The 19,692-nt window shown below is 36.3% G+C and overlaps 2 protein-coding genes across 2 annotated transcripts; both read left to right on the top strand.

The window, feature by feature from the left end:
• The first annotated feature begins 531 nt into the window (after positions 1 to 531).
• On the top strand, positions 532 to 2,217 carry LOC137955045 (patatin-like protein 5). Its single transcript, XM_068801922.1, has 6 exons — positions 532 to 618; positions 700 to 881; positions 948 to 1,131; positions 1,289 to 1,450; positions 1,570 to 1,872; positions 1,978 to 2,217. Exons 1-6 carry the CDS (start codon positions 532 to 534, stop codon positions 2,215 to 2,217), a joined length of 1,158 nt encoding a protein of 385 aa, XP_068658023.1.
• Positions 2,218 to 17,526: 15,309 nt separating this feature from the next.
• LOC137955044 (patatin-like protein 2) lies at positions 17,527 to 19,175 on the top strand. The gene is made up of 6 exons (XM_068801921.1): positions 17,527 to 17,613; positions 17,699 to 17,880; positions 17,961 to 18,147; positions 18,302 to 18,463; positions 18,544 to 18,846; positions 18,942 to 19,175. Exons 1-6 carry the CDS (start codon positions 17,527 to 17,529, stop codon positions 19,173 to 19,175), a joined length of 1,155 nt encoding a protein of 384 aa, XP_068658022.1.
• Positions 19,176 to 19,692: the final 517 nt, after the last annotated feature.

The raw sequence follows: 19,692 nt of genomic DNA, 5'->3' as shown, positions 1-19,692 counted from the left end.
TACAGAGAAAAAAACAGTCGAACACGTTAAGCACGACCCATTTACTCCCTGTCTCTAACAAAATATTCGGGAGAGCCTGCGGAACTAGCAAACTGTTAGAGCTGAATTCCCTGAAATTCTATGTGAGAGAACCCTTAACCGTCTGAGGAATAGGCAGCCCTGGTTCTGTCTTAGAAATCCAGAGTCTTGAATCATCGTGCATACTCATCTCCAATGACCCGGTCTTATGATTAAATATCTAAATATGGCTCTTAGTTCTCATCAAATCATAAGAACGTGGACTTTAAAAAATGCTTAATCTGATGTCTTTGTACAGTTTATGCGACATTAATAATTTATTAGACTTCATGACCAGGTAATTATGCAGTTCTTCTTCTTCCTTCTTATACTTCATAAAGTCGGAAATGTGTATACTAAACCGTCCAAAGCAGGCCTCTGGATCCAAAGGAGCAGTGCAAGAAATCTTTAACTTGTCTGTTCCACAGAGACGGTATGTCAAGCTATAAAAAAGTCCCGCCTCGCAATGGGAAAATGGTTACAGTTCTGAGCATCGATGGAGGTGGGATCAGAGGCATCATCCCTGGAATTATCCTGGCTTCCCTGGAATCCAAGCTTCAGGTTGACAACACAAATAACCGTACGTCCTGAAATAACCCACCATACATATAACTATTGATATCATTCTTTTTCATAACACAGGAACTCGACGGGAATGATGTGAGAATTGCCGACTATTTCGATGTAATAGCAGGTACAAGCACGGGTGCACTAATTACTGTAATGCTCGCCGCCCCTGACAAAGATGATCGTCCTCTTTACGCTGCTAAAGATATCTCCAACTTTTACTTGGAGCACTGCCCGAAGATCTTTCCACAGAGTGGGTAAGCATCCTTCTGTCTTTAGATGTGTAGCATTTAGGAGTTTGATAACAGTTTGATTATTTGCAGAGTTCTTCGCCCAGCTCTCAACTTCTTCGGTGTGTTCGTTGGGCCGAAGTACGATGGGAAGTACTTGCACTCCCTGCTGAGACGGCTTCTTGGGGAGAAAAAACTCCATCAGACTTTAACAGACGTAGTTATAAATGCGTTTGACATCAAGTATCTGCAGCCTGTCATCTTCTCTACTTTCAAGGTACTGAGAAACAGCTGCAGGGATGATACCCTACATGGATATTCAAGTTGTCATCATCGTTTGTAGTCTTTGCCACTCAATGTTTGTTACGCAGTCGTTATTCGCCGTTACTTGAAAACCAGTTTCAAGATTAAAACGACTATTTGTGTTCCTGCAGGCAAAAGAAGATGCAGCAAATGATCCTCTACTGTCTGATGTGTGTATCAGTACATCCGCAGCTCCGACTTACCTTCCACCACACTACTTTGAAACCAAAGACTCTCATGGAAAGATTAAGAGTTATAATCTCGTTGATGGAGGAGTAGCAGCAAATAATCCGGTGACAGATTTTTGCAATTTAGTTTCTGTTTATTGAGAAGAACGATCCTTTTTTCCGTTTTTTTCAATTCTAAATATATGCTGATAGTGGAATAAGAATGTTTTCTTCTTGCAAGACAGGCACTGACAGCCATGACTGAGATTAGCAGAGAGATTATCAGAAATAACCCATCTTTTCTTACAATCCGGCCAACGGAATACGGGAAATTCTTGATCATCTCTCTCGGAACCGGATCTGCAAAGCAAGAAAAGAAGTACAATTCTAAGATGGCTGCTAAATGGGGATTACTGGGGTGGTTGTACAACGATGGACATTCGCCCCTCATGGACTCTTTCACTCAATCAAGTGCCGACATGGTTGATATTCACAATTCCGTTCTCTTTCAGGCACTGAAGTCCGAGAGCAACTACCTCCGTATCCAGGTAATTCTCTTCTCCGACTGTCTGTCCGATAGTTAGAATTGATATTCTTTTCTTTGTTATTCAATTAAAGCTTAATTATTAACTAATTGTGCAACTGTATGTAAGGATGATTCATTGGTTGGAGATGCGGCATCAGTAGACATTTCAACCGAAGAGAACTTGCGAAATTTGGTGGAAATTGGCGAGAGGCTTCTGAAGAAGCCAGTGAGCAGAGTGAATCTAGATACAGGCTTGTTTGAGCCGCTACCTGGGGAAGACACAAATGAGGATGCCCTCACTCGTTTCGCCAAGCACCTCTCCGATGAACACCGGCTAAGACAAGCCCGTGGGTTATTGCTCGAGTGATATTTATATTTTGTTGTTGTTGTTGTTGCTCCAAACTACATCAACATAAAAACTATAGGCTTGACTTGGTAGTAGTGTATATTGCTTGTGTTTTCATTGAATTCTTTGGAATATGAAAGAATAAGTTATTTATTAATGATATTTATTTTCTTGAATTATGGAGCTGATGGATTTTTGGGCATGACATTTTACTATACTGGCTAGTATACCCCTTCTTATGGAGCTGATGGGTATCAGAACATGACTTTAGGAATGCACCCTTTCATTTATTTGTTATAATTAAAACTTTTTCTTAATAGGCATAGGCTAGTAGTATCCTAATGCATCTAACCTTGCTAGGGGTGCAAGGGTTTCTTCATACTTTGTTTCTTCTTCTTAATGATATCTTAAAACAACAAATCTTGCTTTATTTCTTATTACTTCACTAGTTACATCTAGTTTGCTTCTCCAAATCCATTTTGTGCCATTTATTTGTTGGTTTATGGGTCTAAGCACAAGAGTCCAAACCTTGTTTCTTTCAAACTAATTTAACTCATCTTGCACAATCATAAGCTAAAGTTTATCATTTTCATCCTCAACAAAATGTTTTGGGTTATTTTTGAAAGATAAAGGTGGCATATCACATATGTTCTTGGATTAAGATTCTAGTTTTTACTCTTTGGTTAGGGCACCTATAACTTGTTCATCAAAGGATGAGTTAGAAATTTGTGATAGGAGTTCCCTTCTTGGTTCATAGGTGATTGAGGGTTCTCATTGTGACTTTGATTATTTTCTTGAGATCCCTCCTGAAGATGGACTTTTTTTTTTTTTTTGGAATTTTCATATGATTCTTCTATTTCATTGCATGAAATTGAAGATGCAATTTCTTTTGAAGGGTTCTCATACTTTCTTTATTGTAAATCTTATAAATCTCATTATCAGTGGAATAACCAAGAAAAAAGCATGTGATTGCTTTTGAGTCAAAATTTCCCAACTTATCCTTTGGTTATTTAAGAATAAAAATTTTACTATCAAAGACTCTAAAATAATTAATATTTGGTAGGTGTCTTGTATATAACTCATATGGTGTTTTTCTAAGGATAGGCTTCATGCTACCTTGGTTTGTGACATAACAAGCAATATTTATAGCTTCAACCCAAAATGATTGAGGCAAATTATGTGTAAATAGGTAACTCTTGTCATTTCAATCAAAGTTTGATTCTCCCTTTCTCTTACTCCATTTTGCTGAGAAATTCTAGGAGTCAAGAATATATGGTTAGTATTGTTTTGTGTGTAATAGTCAAATTCACTTCTATGGTCATTCCTAATCTTAATGATGCCACAACCTTTCTTTTTAAATTTTGCAAAAAACCAAGAATGTATCATGCAAAGAGCTCCAAGTGAATCTAGAATAGTCATCAACCATGAACTAAAGGCCATTTGGACTAGTTAGAGAGACCTAGTGGTAGAGACTACGCTCATACGTTTACAAGATGGCTTGTGTTACTTCCCAAGGTGATAAGCATCACAAAGTTCATCCCTTATAATTATTTTTTATTTGGTAATTCTCTAACTAAACTTTTTTTTGAACAAATTGTTCAATTCAGCAATTTCTATAACTCCTAGTACTCTTTTATACCAAAACCAAGATTCATTTAATTGTGTACCCAAGCATATTATACTAGCCGGGGATATTTCCTAATTTTTAGATATGTACAAAATCTTTTCCCTATGTCATTTTAGTAAAATCTATCCATTATCACTATTTTTACCCATCCATTTGTCTTTTTCAATGGTTAATTTATTTCTTTTGTCCCAAGTGTGCTAATGCTAAGCAAGTTGTGGATTAACCTCTTATAAACATCTAAAATAAATGATTTTAATATGCCTATTTTTCCAATTCCTTTTGTGATTACTTTTTAAAATATTTGTCTCCAAAGGCGATATGTCCTCCTTTGTGAGTGAATTTCACAAAATTTACCTTATCACCTGTCACATGCCTTGAACACCTCCTATCCATTTAAAATTTTAAGCTTACAAACAAATATGCACAATGCCCTAGGTTGTTGTAGTAGTGGCATCTAACATTTAGGCATATGAGATAGAGAAAATGAAGGCATGGTTTCTTCTATCATTGTAATTAATGCTTCCTAAGCATAAATTTTTGAGATGCTATATTTTTAAAATCAATTTCTAAATCAGTGCATCTCATTTCAAAAATTAGTTTTTTTATATTTTGAAAACTAGTTGAAGTTCTAAAATTCTAGCATGTAAGCTATCTCTTTCTACAAGAGCATTATCTAGCTCTTGTTGTTTTTCAAGAAGAACATAGGAGAGAGAGATGATTTGCTTCTTGTACATGTTCATTGTAAAATTTGTTTCTTCAAATAATTGTTCCATTTCATTTGAATAATCAGAGTTCTTTATAATAGCTTGATGAAGCTACTCCACGCCCATTAAGCACATTTTTCTTCACTCGCATATGGTAGTCTATAATCATTTTCTAAATCATTCCAAGCTGAAATGAACGTTTTTTTTTTTGTCCTTGTCATATAGTGGTTGTCTTCTTTATGAGGTTGAACTAGTTGAATTTAAGATGGCCTAGGCTCTTACATTAAAAATATATTATTTCATCCTTACTCGAAACGTTAATCTACTACTGTCAAAAATTATTATCTTAAACTCATTCTTAAGCATTTTACTGACTTTTCTTATTAATGTGGCACTTGTTGACCTAGGTTGACTCATGTTCATATTTTGATGATAACAAAACTTAAGCTATATCAGCTGATGATTGTAATTCAGACATTTCAAATGTATTTTGTTCAATATACACAAAATCAAGGTCAATGAGGAAGAATCGACAAATTCCTCACAAAGACCTCATCCCAAAATGAAGCATCGAGTCATCTTGAGAAGTACCTACAAAGAAACTTGAAGACTTGTGTTGGCCCAGGTGGGGGTAATTAAAAAATAAGCACACACCATAAATAACACCAAATATTTTGTTATTGATGTCCCCTATTGGTATTCACTGTCCAAAAACATGTGCATGGGAAATTCCATTAATCTTCGCTCTATTTGAAATTTTACATAAAAGAGATTTTGGCTCTCTTGTAAGCCATGTATATGCTCAAATACACAATTAAAAATTAATATCCCTTGAGATTGGCACGATTTTACCTCTAGCTAGCCTTTCTATCTAGATTCAAAAGATTCTAGAGGAACCTATCAATAAAAGAATACAAAAACATAAGAATAGAAAGCTTACATCCTTTATAAACTTGGAGAAACAAATTCCCATTGATTTGTCCAAGCCTCCAGCTTTGCTGCATAATGAAGATGATTTACTACTTGACTAAATGCATGCACATGGAAGAATGGAGAGAAATTTGATGGATTTGTAAAACAAGGTTTCTATCTCTAAAAAAATGGGCTTATGAAGAATTTTCAAGGATAATAGCTTTGAGATGAGTAGATATGTCAATAAATGCTCATTAACTCTTCAGTGGAACGTTTGATGGAGTGTTTATAAGTTCCCAAAGCCAAAATAGCATTTATTTGCCTATTTTCAAAAAAGTTGACATGGCATTGATCAATTAGTGTAAAGTATTGATAAATTAATCGTGTGTTACGACTATATTTTTTGTTAGAAAATGACCTATTGATTGATGGTATGATCGATCAATATCCTCCCATTAGGTCTGACCAATTAAGTTGATCGATCAATGTCTAAGGACTGATCGATCAATTGGTTTTCCTACTTGTAGTGCATTGCATGTATGATCGATCATGTTTTGTGTCCCTAGTTGGCAAAATTTTGTATGATCGATCAATATGAGGAGGTTGATCGATCATTCTTTATATTTTTCAATTGTCTGGTGTTAAAAGATACTAGGGTTGGCATGACTAGTAAATAAAGAGAATTTTCATAAAGATGGTATAGAATTGAAATTATGCAAACTGGTGTATGTCCTCTGATGTCTTTTTCCTTTTGAACCATATACCCCTAAGGGTATTGTAGTCATTGTAAACACTTTCACACAACTATAAAGACAACCTCAATGTATGGGTTAGAGCATTTAAGCCTCTTCCTCTTGACTCAAATTCGTCCATATACGTCTCTCTTTTCCTTTTGCTTTTCTCCCTTGGTTTCTTCTCCCATCTCTCCCAACCTTGAGATCTCTTATGTTTATGTCTGGTCCCTAGAAATCAACATGGTATCAGAGCAGCCAAAGATATGAGATGGAAAAGGAGAAGAAGATGGAGAATAAATGGAGGAAGAAGAAGAAGATGGAGAAGAAATGGAGGAAGAAGAAAAATAAAAAGAAAACAATGGAGTTTCTCATTTTTCCCTTAAGTCTTTCTTTCCAAATTCCTATTTTTCATTAGATGTTTCCCTTTCTTACTATATGTTCCCTATAGTAAATTATATACTGTTGGAAATATCTTTGAGTCTAGTTTCCAAGTAAAAAATTATCGTTGAAAACAGATTTGTGAAGAAAGAGAAATTGATATATGAAGTAGCAAAGGTCAAGCAACATAAATTTTTTATCTAGCAACAAAAAGCCTCAACTTCTTGAACGGGTTGTACAAATATTTTTGAAGATTTATATTTAAAAATATATTTCAAAAGAAAAATATGAGAGTCTACTTTCTTTCCCAATGAACTGTTTCTCATTTTGACCTTTTTAAAGAGAGATATCCACATTGGAAGAATCAAGGTCATGCGGGTATCCTGTTGCATTCGAAAATCCAAATTTAAATCAAATTTTTTGCTTCACTTTTTGAGTTACTAATGTTGGTTGAGTTTCATATTTTTTGCTTCATAATTTTTGAGTTGCTAATGTTGCTAATAGAGAAATTATTTTTTATCTCCCTCTTGAGTCAAACCCGGTCACTTTTTATCCATCTTATTGGTCTAAAAGCGCCTCCTTCTTAATTGGAAGTATGAAGAGCCAGATTGTGTGCCTCCTTCTGTTTGGAATATGAGAGATACTATCTTTTTATTCACACCCTTAATTCCTCAAAATACTTTCATTAATTTGGTTTTGTTAAAATCACTTTAGAGCAATTCCTTTAGATCCACTACCTAAAAGTATAGGAATGTGCCCAACATCCAGTTTGAGTAAAGTTTTTTTATTTTTCACATAAGAGGTGATTTGAATTTGATCTACCCTGAAAAATTCAGTAATCATTTTTTTTTGTGCTCTAAAATTGGGCTATTTTTGGCCATTGAAATTAATCGGAGTGTGTTTTAGACTATGATTGTTTTAACTGGTGTATGGAGCTTTGTAGTTATCCTAGGAATAATTTTTCTTCTCTCACCATTATGATGTGCAAGCTGGGTCTCTTGGTAAAGAACAAAGAGATCCTTAGCTTGAGGGGAAGTAGAAGAAGAAGTGCAAGAAAGAGGTAACCAATAATCAAGAATTCCAAATGTTGAGGTAATCAAGTTTTATTTGACTAGAATATCCAAGTAAGGGGGAGATAAGATGAGAAAAAATGAAGACTACAAGCGATATGTGAACAAGAAGAAGATGAATCAAAGCATGGCAATCAAAATTTATTTTCAAGCCGCACAAGATCTGAATTTCTTTTCAAGCACACTAGTTTCTTAACTAAGATTATTTTCAAAGTAGAGTTACAAACACCAGTTTGAGGGAGAGTGTTAAAAGACACTTAGATGTGTAGGGGTGGCATGGCTAGTAAATAAGGATAACTTCCATAGCGATCGCATAGAATTGTAATTATGCAAGCTAGTGTATGTCCTCTTATGTCTTTTTCCTTTTGAAGCATGTAGCCCTAAGTGCATTACAATCATTGTAAACAACTTCACATAAATATAAATACAACATCAATGCATGGGGTAGAACGTTCAAGCCTCTTCCTCTTAGCTCAAATTCATCCATATACCTCTCTGCCTTTTCCTCTTCCTTCTCTCCCTCGATTTCTTCTCTCCTCTCTCCCAAGGGCTAGAATTCCTCTCTTATCTCCTTCCCTTGATATCTCTTGTGTTTATGTCCTGTCCCTAGAAATCAACACCTAGACATCATTGATCGATCAGTCTACAGGGGATGGTTGATAATGCTTTATAGCATAGTTTGGCCAAAAACTGATTGATCGATCATGCTTTATATTTTTGGCCTATGCACTTCTTTTTTATCAATCATAGGTAGATACTAATGATAAATGCAATGCCAGATCCCTAAGTGTGTTTTCTAAGCATGACTAAAATTTATCCTAAATGATTATAACATGTTTAAAATGTATGTATGCTTCGAGAAAATATGTTGATGATGCAATTTTGACCTAAAAGCTCCAAAGACTTCCATTGTACCTCAAGTTTGAAGATTTGGGTTACTCTCTTACATAGATCAAGTTTGTGATTTTTCTAGACTACCTAAACTCTAGTATTCAATTCCTTGTTTGTTCTCATTGAGGGTGTTTCTTCAAGACTACTTTGACACAGTTGCAACTCGAGGTTTTTGAGAAGCATTTGTCATTTCTTTGCATATTCCTTGATTTGTATCTCTTGAAGGAGTTGCATATGGAATGCTAGATTTACCAATTTTAGATTAATTAAGTTTTGTTATCTTCAAAATGAAGATGAGAATTAATGCTTGGTCAACAATCTCCCACTTTTACAACGATGAAAAAACCTAATTTTGAAAAACTAAAATGATCAAACATCCTTATAATTAGGAGCTTATAGGGAAATAGCTTTCCCCTAATTTGTCCATGTCCAAGTTTTCAACTTTCATTTTATTTTAGTGGTGTAGGTGTCTTTTTCTTCCCTTTTTTTGTCAAAAGTAAAAAGATAATACAAATGCGATATGCAGACAAAAGGTGGCTCAAAGGCTTTTTATTTCAATTTTTTTTAAAGTCTTTACAAGTGATTACAAAAGGTGTTGAGTAACATATAAAAAATGTGAAAAAACTTAGTCGACGTGGTCAACCAGGTGGCTCCTAGTTCTCCGACAATTGTAGTGGAGCAAATCAGTTGAGAAGCGTCTCAAGCATGGAATGGAAGCGAAGGTGTTTGTCCCCTCTTCAACTCTTCTTGTGTAGTCACTACTATGGCTTGAGTTGTTCTCAACTCGTCGACGACTTCCTCTAGCTGTTGGAAACAATCGGATGATGAAGAAACGTCATTGGTATGCTTCATCTTGACAAATTGAAATTGCTTGGGCTATGACCATTCAAGACTAAGATCATCTCTGAAGCCCACTTCTTGAGTAGATGCTTTGCATATACTTTCCTTTTGCACCCACTGGCCTCTCCAGTTGGCAAAGCCAAATTCCCTATATTCGTCTCACCAATGGACATCTTCATTGCCATATTCACACTCACTTAATCAGTGAGGCCCACTATAGTGTGTCGAAGGTTGGCTGTGATTTGTAGAGCAAATGGAAGACCGTCTACTTATGTGCTTGAAGCAATGTCCATCATCCTATTGGCCATGAAGTATCTCAAGTCCAAAGAAACTCTTTGGTTGATACCCCACTTCCAAAAGAAGTCAGTGATGGTCAACATAGAGAAAGTACCCTTTCTCGGGTTGAGGATGTGGGTTACTATGTCCATGTATACCCATTGTTCCATCTCAAATATTTTATCTCAATTTCATACGAGCTACTTGCGAATTGTCTGAACACAAGCTGGACGTCATCTTAAAGATTTTGGGGCAGTCCTTGTGGAGGTCTATGACCAATTTCCTTCACATACTCTGTGATGCCCCATGGAGGTTGTGCCTAGGATTGCATTTAGGTCGCTTAATTGAAGATATATGGTTGTTTTCTTCACGTATCAAGTAAGCTTCAATATGCTCGGTGACAACTCTTCCACCTCAAGGTTCGTGTAGAAAACCTTTACTAAGAGAGGGTACACTTCCTCTTCACTCTCCAATGGACCCATATAGGGCCGGAAGGCATTCTTAAGCCCATTAATTTCCCTCTTCGTGCAAAACTGTTGGAAGATGGGCCCAAACCCACATGACCAATGAAGGCCCACACGTCCAAGCGTGTGGAAGATGGGTGTTGAATTTATGAAAGAAAGAAATACTTCATTGATTATTTACTTCATATAATTAGAGTACATGAACCTCTTTTTATATTATAGGAATGTAGTAGAGTCTAATTATAATAAAACTACCTTTATCCCAATTACACCCAAACTCTAACACTTCAAGATAAGTCCTAGCATAATTAAATAACTTAATATAGATAAAAGACAAACATAGCTCAAACTAGAACTCTTCTAGGATGTGACCATAAGATAAAGATGCCTTTGTGAGTCTCTCTTGATCTTCCAAATTATGTGATAAGGATGCCAGTTTGTGGTAATCATGGTGGGTCCTACTTCTTATGTGCTTGGGCCCATCTTGTGGGCCTTCCTTGGTCATGTGATCCATCTTATAATACTCTTAGATATGTAGGCTTTACTTGGTCGTGTGGGTTATGAAGTGTCCACCACTGTGTCCTTCCACAGGACAACGACTCTCAAGTGGTAGAAGTAATAAAAGCCATTACAGGGGGGTAGTGGGTTTATTTATAATGGTGTCCCAATCCGGACACCGACTCTCATGGTATCCCAACAGTGATATTTTTTAGAGTTAAATTTATCATGGTATCCCAATCCGGACACCAACTCTCATAGTGTCCCAACCATGATATTTTTGAGAGTCAAATAAATTATAGTATGAGAAAAGGTACTAAGGCCACCTCTTCTTCAATAATAATGTCTCATCCAAAGAGACTTAATAACAACAACTGTAATGTAACATGACCATCTTCCAACACATATAACACGTAACAAAATAATAAACCTCGTGGAAGGACCAATGAAATAATCATAATCCGATATAGATATTTATTCTTAAATGCATAAGCTTCATCTTTTGTGCTCCCCCTTTCTTGAATATTTTGGTCACATAAAACTTATCCACAACATATGGAATAAAATACCTCTTCTTTGTACTTCTTCTACTTCTCCCCCTCAAGCTGGGAGGTAATGGCAGTGATCCCAGCTTGAACCAAATATCGTAGATGCAACAATAAGCCCAAATAACATAGATGTAGTAATAAGCCCTTAAAACTGGGATAAGTGACATATTTTTTTGATATAGCAACTCAAAGAGTGATGCAAAACAAAGGGCATAAATTCAGATTTTTCAATACAATAGAATTATAGCATGACCTTTGATTTTTCCAATGAGAATATATCTTTAAATATAAATCAGATTGATATAAACTTTTGTCTTTATGAAATTAGACTTTAATACCTTTTATCCAAGTATAAATTCTCTTCATAAAATATAGTTATCAGAAGATAAATAATCTTATAGATTTCGGTCTCTGTTATCCAGCCGAACTAAGCAATGTTTCTTTTTTTTTCCTGCATGCCCATTGACGCTTTCAAGATTAATATCTCCTTATATAAAAATTATACCGAGAATTGGTTGAATAGGTTAGAAAATAGACTTACATATAATTCTTTTGATATATAATTCTCCGTATAAAGTCTCTTTCTTGATAGCATAAAATACCTCGAAAGTTGAAGCTTTCTACTACTGCTCAAACCTCTTTTTCAATTTGACCTTTGCTGGTTCAAATATCGATTTGTTTTTAAAGATAACTTAGATAAAAAATTGGTTGAATGGGTAAAAGAATATACTTACAAATTTTTATTATGTTATATATCCATATAAATTATAATTCTTGATAGCATAAAATACCTCGAAATCAAAAGCTTTCTGCTGCAACTCAAACCTTTTTGCAATTTGACCTTCTTTCATTCAAATATTGATATTTCGTTGTAGATAACTCTGATTGGAAAAAAAATCATTTTCCTTGAAAATTAGACTCAAATATATTTTCTCCAATATATATTTTTTAATATGAAAATCTAAGTATAGAGGTGAAAAATGCAAATAAAATTATAGGTGTAGGGACTGAAAAAAATAACTATGAACCTATACTTAGGGTTTGGGGTTTAGAGAAAAGGATCTCATTATCTTTGTGGGTTGACCAAGTCAACTCACAAAACCCGCTCTGATACCATGTTGAATTTATGAAAAAGAGAAATACTTCATGGACTTCTTAACTTCATATAATTAGAGTACATAAACCTCTATTTGTAATAGAGGAAACTAGTAAAGTCCAATTACAATAAAACTACCTTTGTCCCAATTACACCAAAAATCTAACACTTAAAGATAAGTCCTAGCATAATTAAATAACTCAATATAGATAAAATACAAACATAACTCAAACTAGAACTCTTCTAGGATGTGACTATAAAGATGCCTTTGTGAGTCCTTCTTGATCTTTCAACTTATGTCATTAGGATGCCAACTTGTGGTAATCATGGTGGGTCCTACTTCTTACGTGCTTGGGCCCATCTTGTGGGACTTCCTTGGTTGTGTGATCCATCTTATAATACTCTAACATATGTAGGCCTTCCTTGGTTGTGTGGGTTTGACCCTATCTTCCAACAATGGGTTCAAGCCCACAGTCCAAGGAGAAAGCCCACAGGCCTACACAATTGTGTAATGATGGTAAATAAAGAGTCATCTCATAAAGATGATATTGATGTAATTGGTTTAGGATTGATGTCTCTTATTCACTCTTACTAGGGTGAAGGGTATTCTTGTAATATTAACACTTTTGATATCTATAAATACAACTTAAGAGGGAGGGTTACCCTAATATTCCTTCTCTTTTCTCCAAATTCATCACTCTTCCTCTTCTTCTCCTAAAACCTTCTCTCCACAACTCTTCTTCTTCTTCTCACCCCTTAATCCTCTTCTATTGTGATTATACATCAAGAAATCCTAAGTTTCAATATGGTATTAGAGCGGGCAATGATCTGAGATGTAAAAGGAGAAAAAGATGGAGAAGAAAGGGAGGAATAAAAAGAAGAAGAAGAAAAAGAAATGGAAAAAAAAAAGGAGTTTCTTGTTTTTCTTAAGTCGTATTTCTCAATTTATATTTTTCAATGGATGTTTCACTCTCTTGCCCTATTTTTCATATAGCAAATTATGTAATGTTGGAAATATATTTGAGTATAGTTTCCAAATAAAAAAGAATCATTGTAATCACATTTTTCTAGAACGTGAAATCGACATTTGAGGTGGCAAAGGTAAAGCAGTAGAAAAGTTTCATGTGGCAGTAGCAAGCTTCAACCTTTGAGCCATTTTATGCCATCAAGAATGAGACTTTATATGGAGAATTGTGTATTAAAAGAAATATATATGTGGATTAGCACTTGAGATTGCAAAATATTTGTTGACTTCAAACTGGGATCATTGACAATATCTCCCAACTTGAGGGGGAGAATAGAAGAAGTATGAAGGATGAACATATTGGAGATTGTTTGATTTATTGATTATCAAACAACACTTGGATCAACTTATTATTGGCAATCTATTACTCAGTTTGGCTCACTGATTCACTGTCAAAGCTACTATTTTCTATCTGATATCGGCTTGACTCTGGCTTGATTATTACACTGAATTATTACCTTGGATTATCCACAACTTATTACTTGGTGCATAGTTTTCTTATTCAAGGACGGTCATGTTGCACATTATCTTATGTGTCCTTATTGCTCTTAAGGACTTTTACTACCTACTGGTTATCCGCTGCTATATAACTACCAATTTGGTATGAGTTATTAGGGCCCAGACCCATTTTAACTGCTACTATTGTGTATCTCTTATTAAGACAATATTATTGAAGGAGAACTTATCAATTTCTGATTGTTGTCAACATTGTTTATTCTGATGAAGAAGAAAGCACATGGTGGCCTCATAATATTATCTTCTGGTGATTACCCTTTACCCCCTTATTTGACATTTTTACTCCTACTATTCGAGAGTCGATGCCCAATGGAAGGACACATTGATGGAGTTTATTATTACATTTCTGAGCAATGCCTATAGATCCACTACCTATAAAAGATAGGAGTGTGCACAACATCGGGTGTGAATCAAGTCTATTATTCACCCAAGAGGTTTTTTTTTTTTTTTAGCTACCCTGATAAAGTGGTTAGACTCTATGCTCCACTGTTCTGCCTGTGAAATTGAGCAGAAAGTATTTTTATCTATGTCCAGTGATTTTACTTTCTCTTATATTATGCCTACTAGGGCCTCTTGGAAAAAAGAGACCATCGGCCTGAGGGGGAGTGTTGGAATATATAGTGGATTGCCATTTTATACGTGAACAACATATACACTATTTATAGTAAGCTGGGCATTTATATGATGTTCTCTCACCCCCAACTTGAGGGGGTGTGTTGGAAGCGGCCCTAGCCCACATGACCAAGGAAGGTCCACACGTCCAAAGTGTGTGGAAGATGGGCTCCACACCATAAACCAAGGAGAAGGCCCACATGCCCACATAGTGGTCGCATGATGGTAAATAAAGAGGCATCTCATAAAGATGACATTGATTTAATTATTTTTTTATTTATGTCTCTTATTCACTCTTACTAGAGTGAAGGGTATTCTTGTAATATTATTACTTTTGATATTTATAAATACAAATTAAGAGGGAGGGTTTGGAAAAGTCTATTACCCTAAACTTCCTCGTCTTTTCTCCAAATTCATCACTTTTCCTCTTCCCCTTCTAAAACCTTCTCTCCATAACACTTCTTCTTCTTCTCACCCCTTAATCATATTCTACTGTGATTATACGTCCTGGAATCCAAAGTTTCAACAAAAAACCTATATCAACTTTACTCGGGTCTACAATAATTTTCTCAACAAAGTTCTTGAAATACTTACTTCTTTGTACTTGGGTCTAGAAGTGCTCTCTCCAATTCGTCATGTCCTCGCACACATAAGATTCTTTGGAGGGAGTAGACTTCTTTGCCTTGAACTTTGTCCTTACCATGGCAAAAAATAAAAATTTGGCTCAAGAGTGAAGTGGGAGTATCTTTAGGAGGTAAAAGACAAGCTCTTTCTCGGATGTGAGGGCTACATAGCTAAAAAAAATGATGTAATCCAAAAGTGAAAAAAGTTTTGGGGATAGAGACGACTAGGGCAAAAATGAGAGAAGAGTTTGAAATGAGGTGAAAGGTTGATTAAAACTCTTCTCCATCTCACTTTGCACCATGAATGATCTATCATTCTACTTCGATTGATTGATTAATCACTTAGGTTGATCGATCCATCCATTTCATGGATTGATCAATGCCTTTTGAAGAGTGATTCAAAAGTGATCATGTGGTTTACATATCACTCTTATAACATGAATTCTTTAGGATGTTGTCTTTAAGCTCAAATTTATCAGCCTAAGTGGATGAAGGTGGGTTGCACATGCTTGGTTCTCCTTGAAGTTCAAAAAACTGATCAAATCCTAATGGCTTTGTGAAAATATTCGTTAATTGATTTTCAATGGGAAAAAAATTCAAATTTAATCACTTTAGTTTGAACCAACTCTCGAATGTAGTGATGTCTAATCTCAATGTGTTTGGATCGAGAGTGGTGAATTGGATTCTTACTTAGGCTTATGATGTTCATGTTGTCACAATGGACTGGAGTTTCATTTTTCTCTAAGCCACAATCCTCCAGCTGTTGTTTCATCCATAGGAGTTGTTCACAACAACTTCCACAAGCTATATACTCAGCCTTGGTGGTACATAGGACAATTGAGGGTTGTTTCTTAAAAAAACAAGAGAAACATATTTCTAAGTAATTGACAACGCGGTGGTACATAGGACAATTGAGGGTTGTTTCTTAAAAAAACAAGAGAGACATATTTCTAAGTAATTGACAACGACCACTCATACTCTTACTATCATTTTTGCATCTGACAAAACCGCATTAGAGTAACCTATTAGATCTATGCAGAGGAACTTGAGTACCCAAGTCCTAAGTTTGGTGTTCCAAGTAGATATCAATTTTTTTTTCACAACCACTAAGTGAGATTTTGTAGTGTCGGATAGAAATCTAGCACATAGGCATACCAAAAACATTATGTTCGGTGCCAATCATACTTCAATAAAGCTTTTGATTTATGGTCTCACTTGAGTTGTATGAGTCAAGTTTCAAGTACTACCTCATAGGTGTGCTAATTGACTTATGAATTTCAATGTTGAATCTTTTAGGAAATCCTTTAGTGTACTTGGACTGGTTTATGAAAGTTCCAATTTCAGTTTGCATAAGTTGTAGTCTAAGGAAGAATGTGACTTCACTCGTTACATTCATTTCAAATTCAATCTTCATAACAGAATGGATTTGGGTTTCAAAATACTTTCATAATCTTCCCCCTCATGCTTTATATAAGACTCAATAATAACACTTTACATAATTACCCTTTAACCTAAGGGCTGGAAACAAAGATGGAATAAAAACATAAACAAAAAACATGCCACCCTTCTTGTCTTCTAACAAGAACTTGCCTTGGTCATTTGCTATGTGATGACCCACTATAGACTGCCCACACTTAGTTAGGTGGCTCATGAGTAGTTAGCAAATTATGTTTGCTGCCATAGCTAATATACTGGTCTGATTCTCTTTCAGATTCTAAAGAAGTTTCTGAAGGGACCCTCATAATCCTTAGTAGGCTGTTACATATGCTGTGGTGTGACTACAAAACTGCAACACTTCCAAAGTGGAAGAAACCACTGGCACAGCAGCAGGGCTCACGTTCTTACTGTATATATCTTTAATTGCTTTTATTGGGGCCAGTAGAATTTGGTATACCAACGTTTATTAGTAAATGATAGCTGTGTTCATGTGATTGGCGGATGTAGTCGATGGCAAATTTTGTAGTTTTGGAGATCCATTGAGACCAATTGTGGGTGAGCTGATCGAAAGAATCTGGGTCTTCGGATTCGAAATATCTCGTGCATTTGTTTAATAATACAAGATGTGGATGAACATCGGTTTCACGAACTGCAACCATGAATTCTTTGACGATGATATTACATTCAGTCAGTTCGTCTCTTTCAGATGTGGAAAATAATGAGCTAAAATTCATATTTGATACGATCTCTTCCAGCGTTTTCCATGTGGTTGATCCTTCTGGAGTTGAATTTAATTTCTGAAATGTTTCTAGCACAAGCAAAGAGATGAGATCGGGCTACTTAACAGACTAATTCATTAATCTAGGAGTCCTTATTTTAATCTTCCATTTCCTTCAACGTTAGCCCGTTTCGAAATGGTGTAAGAGATCCATTTTTGGATTGTTCTTCTGGTGCGGGTGTTCTCAACTCGTTTGGTCAGGGTATTTAGAGCTTTCAAAGCAGGTATTTAGCAAGAGTTGTTCCTTCTGTACGTGAGATTAGAGAGATCCAATGACGAGCCTTACGCCTACTATGGGGAAGATGGTCACAGTACTGAGCATCGACGGAGGTGGTGTTAGAGGCATCATCCCCGGCGTCATCCTTGAATTCCTTGAATCCAAGCTACAGGTTGACAACAGACCTTGATCGTCTAGTTAGTGAAATAAACGAGCAGCTGGAACCAATGAACAACTCTCGATTTTCGTCATTGCAGGAACTTGATGGAGATGATGCAAGACTAGCAGACTATTTCGACGTGATTGCAGGAACAAGTACGGGTGGATTGATTACCCTGATGCTTACAGCTCCTAACAAAGATAATCGCCCTCTCTATCCTGCTAAAGACATCAGCAAGTTCTTTCTGGAGAATAGCCCCAAGATATTTCCTCAGAAATCGTAAGTTACATCTTCTGCAATCTGGATTTTCGCACTCTTTGTGATTTAGGGAGTTTGGTCTGAAGTACTGTTCTCTGCAGAGGCGTTCTGACTGCTGCCCGAGACCTATTTGGTCTCTTCTCTGGGCCAAAGTATGATGGCAAGTACTTGCATTCTCTTGTGCGAGGAATTCTTGGGGAGACGAGGTTGCACCAGACCTTAACTAATGTAGTTATCAACGCTTTCGATATCAAGTATCTCCATCCAACTTTGTTCTCCACATTCAAGGTATGCGGAGGGCAACGATCTTGTTTTTCATCATTCTTCGTTGTCTTGAGTTTTTTTCATACTTTTTTTTTTGTTTTGTATTTTTAATGCTCAATACCATTTACCATCCTCAGTTCTGGTTAATCTGTTGATCATGAAGCTGCAATCTGTACAGGCAAAAGCGGATGTCCTAAACGATCCTCTAATTTCTGATGTGTGCATCAGTACGTCTGCTGCTCCAACGTATCTTCCCGCTCACTACTTTGAAACCAAAGATCCGACAGGAAATGTGAGGAGTTATAATCTCATCGACGGAGGAATTGCTGCAAATAATCCAGTAAGCTTTTCTTAAATCTACAGGGAAGGATGATAATAGACAGACCCATGATGAATTACTTGGACTATATGCTCGTGCAGGCATTGACGGCTATGACAGAAGTCACTAAGGAGATTCTTATGGAGAACCCAGATTTTCTCACAATAAAGCCTACAGACTACGGTAAGTTTTTGGTCATCTCTCTAGGCACAGGTTCGGCGAAGCGCGAAAAGAAATATGATGCCAAGACGGCAGCAAAATGGGGTATACTAGGATGGTTGTTCAATGATGGGCAGACTCCCCTCATCGATTCTTTCTTGGAAGCGAGTGCAGACATGGTCGACATATACAGTTCTGTTCTCTTCCAAAGTCTGAATTCCGAGGACAAGTATCTTCGAATCCAGGTGGCTAATCTTTTACTGCTACTCACTAAGATTTAATAATCTGTTTCCCAGTTGTTTTAACTGGAAATACACACAACGATACACAACCTTGACAGGAAGACACATTGGAGGGGAAGGAAGCTTCCGTAGACGTCTCAACGGAAGAGAACATGCAGAAGCTTGTGCAAATCGGTCAGAAGCTTCTGAAAAAGCCGGCATCCAGAGGAAATCCAGAGACGGGCTTGTCTGAGGTGAAACTGGGAGATGGAACCAACGAGGATGCACTGTCTCGTTTTGCGAAACTTCTCTCCGATGAACGCCGGCTCCGGCAAGCCAAAGCCAAACCTTAACTGCTTGTTCCCCACTTCAGAAACACATGTTAGAGCCGACCTAAATTAATGCCGTGTCTCCAACTCACTCGTATTCTTCATAGAAACTGCGATTCTTTCCTTTAATTGGGAATAATCTTCCACTGAAGATGCCTGAGCTGGAGATCAGGCCGGCCTCGTGCCGCAACAACGCGCTGCCTGCGGCTAATCTCCCGAATGCACAGCACGTGGTTTGTTTGATTTGTGATCTCGTTTGTCAAATGTAGAAATATAGAGCGTCTTCAGAATCTTTAGTTTGACTTTTTGTCTTATCTCTACCCTATTTGTTATCAACTTCAGAAACTCATTTTCTTGTGAAATTCACTTAATTGTAATTAGGATACTTATTTTACCAATTTCCCATCCCATGATTATAAGGTATGAAACAGATTAAGTAAGATTTTTTTTTAAGCTTCAAATAGTAAATGGTTAAGATCGTAAATTCAAAATAATCGTCTTTATCGTGTCGAAAAAGGAGAACCACCCAACAACCTAGACC

The sequence above is a fragment of the Aristolochia californica genome, unplaced genomic scaffold (genome assembly GCF_029961685.1).
Source record: "Aristolochia californica isolate CCGP_79_NKW_82.1479 unplaced genomic scaffold, dmAriCali1.0.hap1 SCAF_2, whole genome shotgun sequence".
Classification (NCBI taxonomy): Eukaryota; Viridiplantae; Streptophyta; class Magnoliopsida; order Piperales; family Aristolochiaceae; genus Aristolochia; species Aristolochia californica.
Note: the sequence above shows the minus strand (reverse complement) of the source record. Positions and strands in the feature narration are given on the sequence as shown.

Bases quoted from the DNA above. Each gene is read 5' to 3' on its own strand.
- LOC137955044 (XM_068801921.1), top strand. From the start codon at position 17,527: ATGGTCACAGTACTGAGCATCGACGGAGGTGGTGTTAGAGGCATCATC. The intron at 18,148-18,301 runs GTATGCGGAGGG...CAATCTGTACAG, and splicing joins CTTTGTTCTCCACATTCAAG to GCAAAAGCGGATGTCCTAAA. The intron at 18,847-18,941 runs GTGGCTAATCTT...CAACCTTGACAG, and splicing joins ACAAGTATCTTCGAATCCAG to GAAGACACATTGGAGGGGAA.
- LOC137955045 (XM_068801922.1), top strand. From the start codon at position 532: ATGGTTACAGTTCTGAGCATCGATGGAGGTGGGATCAGAGGCATCATC. The intron at 882-947 runs GTAAGCATCCTT...GATTATTTGCAG, and splicing joins AAGATCTTTCCACAGAGTGG to AGTTCTTCGCCCAGCTCTCA. The intron at 1,451-1,569 runs GTGACAGATTTT...CTTGCAAGACAG, and splicing joins GAGTAGCAGCAAATAATCCG to GCACTGACAGCCATGACTGA.